This window comes from Silene latifolia, chromosome 3, assembly GCF_048544455.1.
Source record: "Silene latifolia isolate original U9 population chromosome 3, ASM4854445v1, whole genome shotgun sequence".
NCBI classification, from domain to species: Eukaryota; Viridiplantae; Streptophyta; class Magnoliopsida; order Caryophyllales; family Caryophyllaceae; genus Silene; species Silene latifolia.
The window spans coordinates 38754166-38758466 of NC_133528.1; the positions used below are offsets into that span (position 1 = coordinate 38754166).

General features: G+C 38.5%; 1 protein-coding gene across 1 annotated transcript; it reads right to left on the bottom strand.

Moving 5' to 3' along the window:
* Positions 1 to 1222: 1222 nt before the first annotated feature.
* Positions 1223 to 1825, bottom strand: LOC141648959 (uncharacterized). Its single transcript, XM_074457665.1, has one exon. It carries the CDS (start codon positions 1823 to 1825, stop codon positions 1223 to 1225), a length of 603 nt encoding a protein of 200 aa, XP_074313766.1.
* Positions 1826 to 4301: the final 2476 nt, after the last annotated feature.

Below are 4301 nucleotides of genomic sequence, written 5' to 3' on the forward strand. Positions count from 1 at the left end.
ATGACGTTAATGCGTACTAAGTTGATGGACTGTTGTTACACAGAGTTTTATTGAAATAGTTGATATTGTGAATGGTTTTATAGTGAGTATTTACATAATGTATGATGTTGCGACGAGCTTATACTCAGCTTGTGGCAATTATAGAATATTGCGACGGTCTTATACTGGTGAGTTTATTTTGTGAACGACAGTTATGTTATTATTTATGATTAATGTGATTATGAGTTGTGAACTTTATTAATTGTGATGTTGGAAGTCTGCGGGCGAGAAAAGAAAAGAAAAGAAAAGAAAAGAAAAGGAAAAGAGATGTCAGGCGCAACTGCGGTTGTCGTCATGAGAATTGACAATGAGTATTGTGATATTGAGTAGGCCAGGCATAGCTGCGGTTGTGGACCTGAAGAACTGGTAGGCCAGGCACGGAAAGTAGAAGCGTCGTGGACCTGATGTATGTGAAAGTAGGCTAGGCATGGCGGTGTCGAAGTGTTTGCCGTGGTCCTGATGAACCATGTGGCGTGTGGTGGGGCGTGGGGTTGCGTGTCTTGCGTCATGAACTTGTGGTTATGAAGTACGACATTGTGTTTTTCCGAGAATGATTATACTGCTAATGGTTATGTTTACATTAATATTCATTGTTGTCATTTGAATTTACATTTAGCATGTTGTTGACTTGTGTCGTCTTGTGTAAATTGTAACCCATTTTCGGGGAGGTCTGTGTTGATCCATTCAATGATTTCCGATTGAATGGGGAGCAGATAATAAAGCAGGTTTATGAGTTAAAGATTCAGTTGTTGCCGTTGTTGTGTGCTGAGTTGGGGTAGGACCTTGAGTTGCACAATGGAGTAGATGAGTCTCATCTAGTTTATCACATGTCAAACAATTTAGTCGAGATACTTTAATATTGGTCATGATTTGTTTTACAAGACTTGTAATCATTTTGGACGAGTGTCATAAAGTTAACAGTTTTATTTAAAGTACTTGGTTTGTTTTTTTTTTGATGAAATGTAAGTGATTTCATAAAAAAAAAAGTAAAGGAACCATTACATGGTTAGCCCAGGTCCACCATAGCTGGACGGGACCCATATATGCTAAAAAAAAACTAGCCCATCACAAAATTGGCCCACAACCCAAACACAAACCCATCATCCCAGTCAAGATATCTGATTATAACAACAAAAACGAATTGGGGGAACTTTCCCAAAACACAACCCTAACATATCTCAAATCAGTTGATTCTTCCATAAATCCTCTTGATCCAATCCTTGTCTATGCTCTTTTCCGTCTTCATCATGCTCAGGAACCATAAAGAAAGCTCACCTTTGATATTCGCAGCTACTTTCCAGGGTCTCTCAAGTTGAAACTCGAATTTGCAATGATTTCGAGTTCGCCAGAGATGGTACATACACGCATTGATCGTTGCATTCAGCAAAGCCTGTCTTTTACTAGATCCCATCATGCGAGTTCTCCAATCTGTGATGTTCGTGCAAGGAATATTGATCTCCAGCCACTCCCATATTCGGACTATCACCTGAGTACTATACACACACTGAAAGAAAAGTTGGTCTTCAGTTTCCACCCCAGATCCACATATGAAACAGGTATTCTCCCCCGTAATCCCTAATCTCTGAAGTTTCTTTTGTGTATTTAAAGCATTGTGATGATATAGCCATGCTATGATACTGTGTTTAGGGATAGTCATGTTGTTCCAAACAAACTTAGCCCAACTGACCTTGTCATTTTTGTTTTGAAGAAACTCATAACCATTGGCAATGGTGTATTCACTTCCTTTTTGCACCGTCCACACATTTTGTCGATATGCTGGTTCCATATGAGCCCTAACCTGACATAATTTCCTCCAATACCAACTTGCATCAGAACTTGGCCCTTACTTGACATATCCACATACTTGGCTTGTTTCAACTTGATATACATTGCTTCAGAAAACTAGGATGGTAACGACCTTGTTTAAACGGGAATGTCTTGCTATAGGCTCATGCTTAAATGGGGGTGTTACAATAACACTACAATTTCTATCCATCTATAAAAAAACCAAAGGAAATTTTGCAACCACAAATGAAAAGTTGAGTTCAAATCAAATCAAAGCCAAGTTTGCTCCAATTTTGTCATATTTTCATATTTTCGTGTTTGAGTGAGAAATTAGGACTTCTAGGCACTTCTAGTGCAACCTAATTAAAAGGGTTACACTTAGGGATGGAAATGTGTAGGCTCTGGGTCGGGTCCACCCAGATCCGGGCCCGGGCCCGTGATTTTTGTTGGAGCTTGTGTCCTCCACAATTAGTGTGATAACATTTATAAATCTCTTATAGGTTCACAAGGGTATACTTCGTATTTTATCAGTTGATTAACAATTACCTAATAACGGTTGGCTTGCTAGAAAGTTTGACGTTATTATCATACTGATGGCGGTGATCAACTTGTAGATACCCGTATCCGTCGATATTGGAATTTATAGAGAACCCGACAAACACCCGATGATGATAGGACACATGTATTCTTTAGTTGTCATTGTCATTATTTGGGTTCGTTTTACGATGTAGAATGGGCGTCGTCGATGAAGTATTTTATTAATTTAAATGATATTTAAATTAATGTTTTTTTAGTGAGTTCATTTTATTAATTTAAATGATTTTTTAAATTAATGTTTTTTTAGTGAATTCTTTTTGTTAATTTAAATGATATTTAAATTATGGTTTTTTAGGTAAATTCAATTTATTTTATTCTGAATTTATTTTCCCAAGTTTATTTTATTGAAAATAAAATAAATATTTGATTTGAAAAATCATTTTTTGAGTATATTTGATTTGAAAAGTCATTTATTTTAATGGGTTATTTGATTTGAAAAATCGATTTTAAAAGCGAAGAACTCGTTTTGAACACTTATTTTTGAGCTCGATTTTAGCTCGGTTTTTGAGCCCGTTTTCTTTACGATTTGGCACGAATCTCGAGTACACTAACCAACCCAAGCCAATACCCATCCACCCTTGTTCGAACCCCCATACCACAGCCCAAATCCTCGTCCCAAACCCCTCACAAGCAGCCCGCATAAACCGAGCCCCCCCTGTTTTGGCAGCCAATTCGCGAGCCCAAACCCGCTCCAAACACTACCAAGACCCGTACCCATTAACCCTAACCCATACCCTAGTATCCTACCCATATTATCCTAGCTTAATCACCAAGAAAACCCCCCTCAAACCCTCACAAAAACGGCTGGACAGCAGCCATCCGTGAGCAAGCCCGATTGCTCCTTCCTCCCTTTTAACCTATTTTAACTCCTTATAAATACCACCCCTTCGCCATACATTCATTCCTCTAAGTTCTACATACATCCAACCATCACCCACAAGCTTTAAACCTCAGAAACAAACCCTAAACATCCTTCAAAAACCCTAAACAAAACCGACACACAAACTGAACTGTTTGTGTGTCCTCTTCGAAAACCCACTCGTTCCTCCATCAAACCTCCATAAAAACTCGAGTTTCTTGTTCCTAATTAACCACATAACATCCATCTACACATTAGACAAAGATTTACGAGCCAAATTGCCCTTGAGAGTACACGAAATCCCTCGAAAAACAGAGTGAAATAACACTCTATTTTCGCGGTTTATTCTTGTCTGTCCAGTTCTGTTTGTGCTCGTTTTTCGTGCCCAATAACCCAAAACGAGCAGGGGTTGCTTTAAGATCCTTGTTCTCCTCTCTTTCTAGTTTCCAAAACATCTTTTAAATCGAATTTTCGTCGTGAAACGAGGGAGATATCACTGTTTGAAAATCGCTATCCAGAAAGTTTCCAAAACGCGTGTTTGCTTTATTCTTCGTCGACGACGGCCTCTCGAGATAAAATCTACCATCGATTACGACCCAAGACGGTGTCAACGATACATGTAGATTGAGGGTGCATCAAATCCTCCTCTTCTCCCTTTTATTTCGTTTGTTTTATGCTCGTTTTTTATTGTCTTTTTTTTGTTTGTTTTCGTTTTGTTTATCGATTGTCTTAAATTAACTATGAAACTAGTTAGTCCGAGTATGAGTTAAAGTACCACCATGAACACCCGCGTTGACTTGAGATGGGAAAAGAAACCGCTACTCCTGTCGGTCGTACACCCCCGTCTCATTTACATATCCTCGTGTTCAAGGTAGGGCATAAATAAAACAATTGTCTAATTTCGTTCTTCGCTTTTGACCCCCTTATTGTTTCGGCCAAATCGACATACCCTAGGACCCGTTGTATGTTAGTTTAACCTCTGATTGTTAACCTATGACATATTTAGATGACATTAAATTAA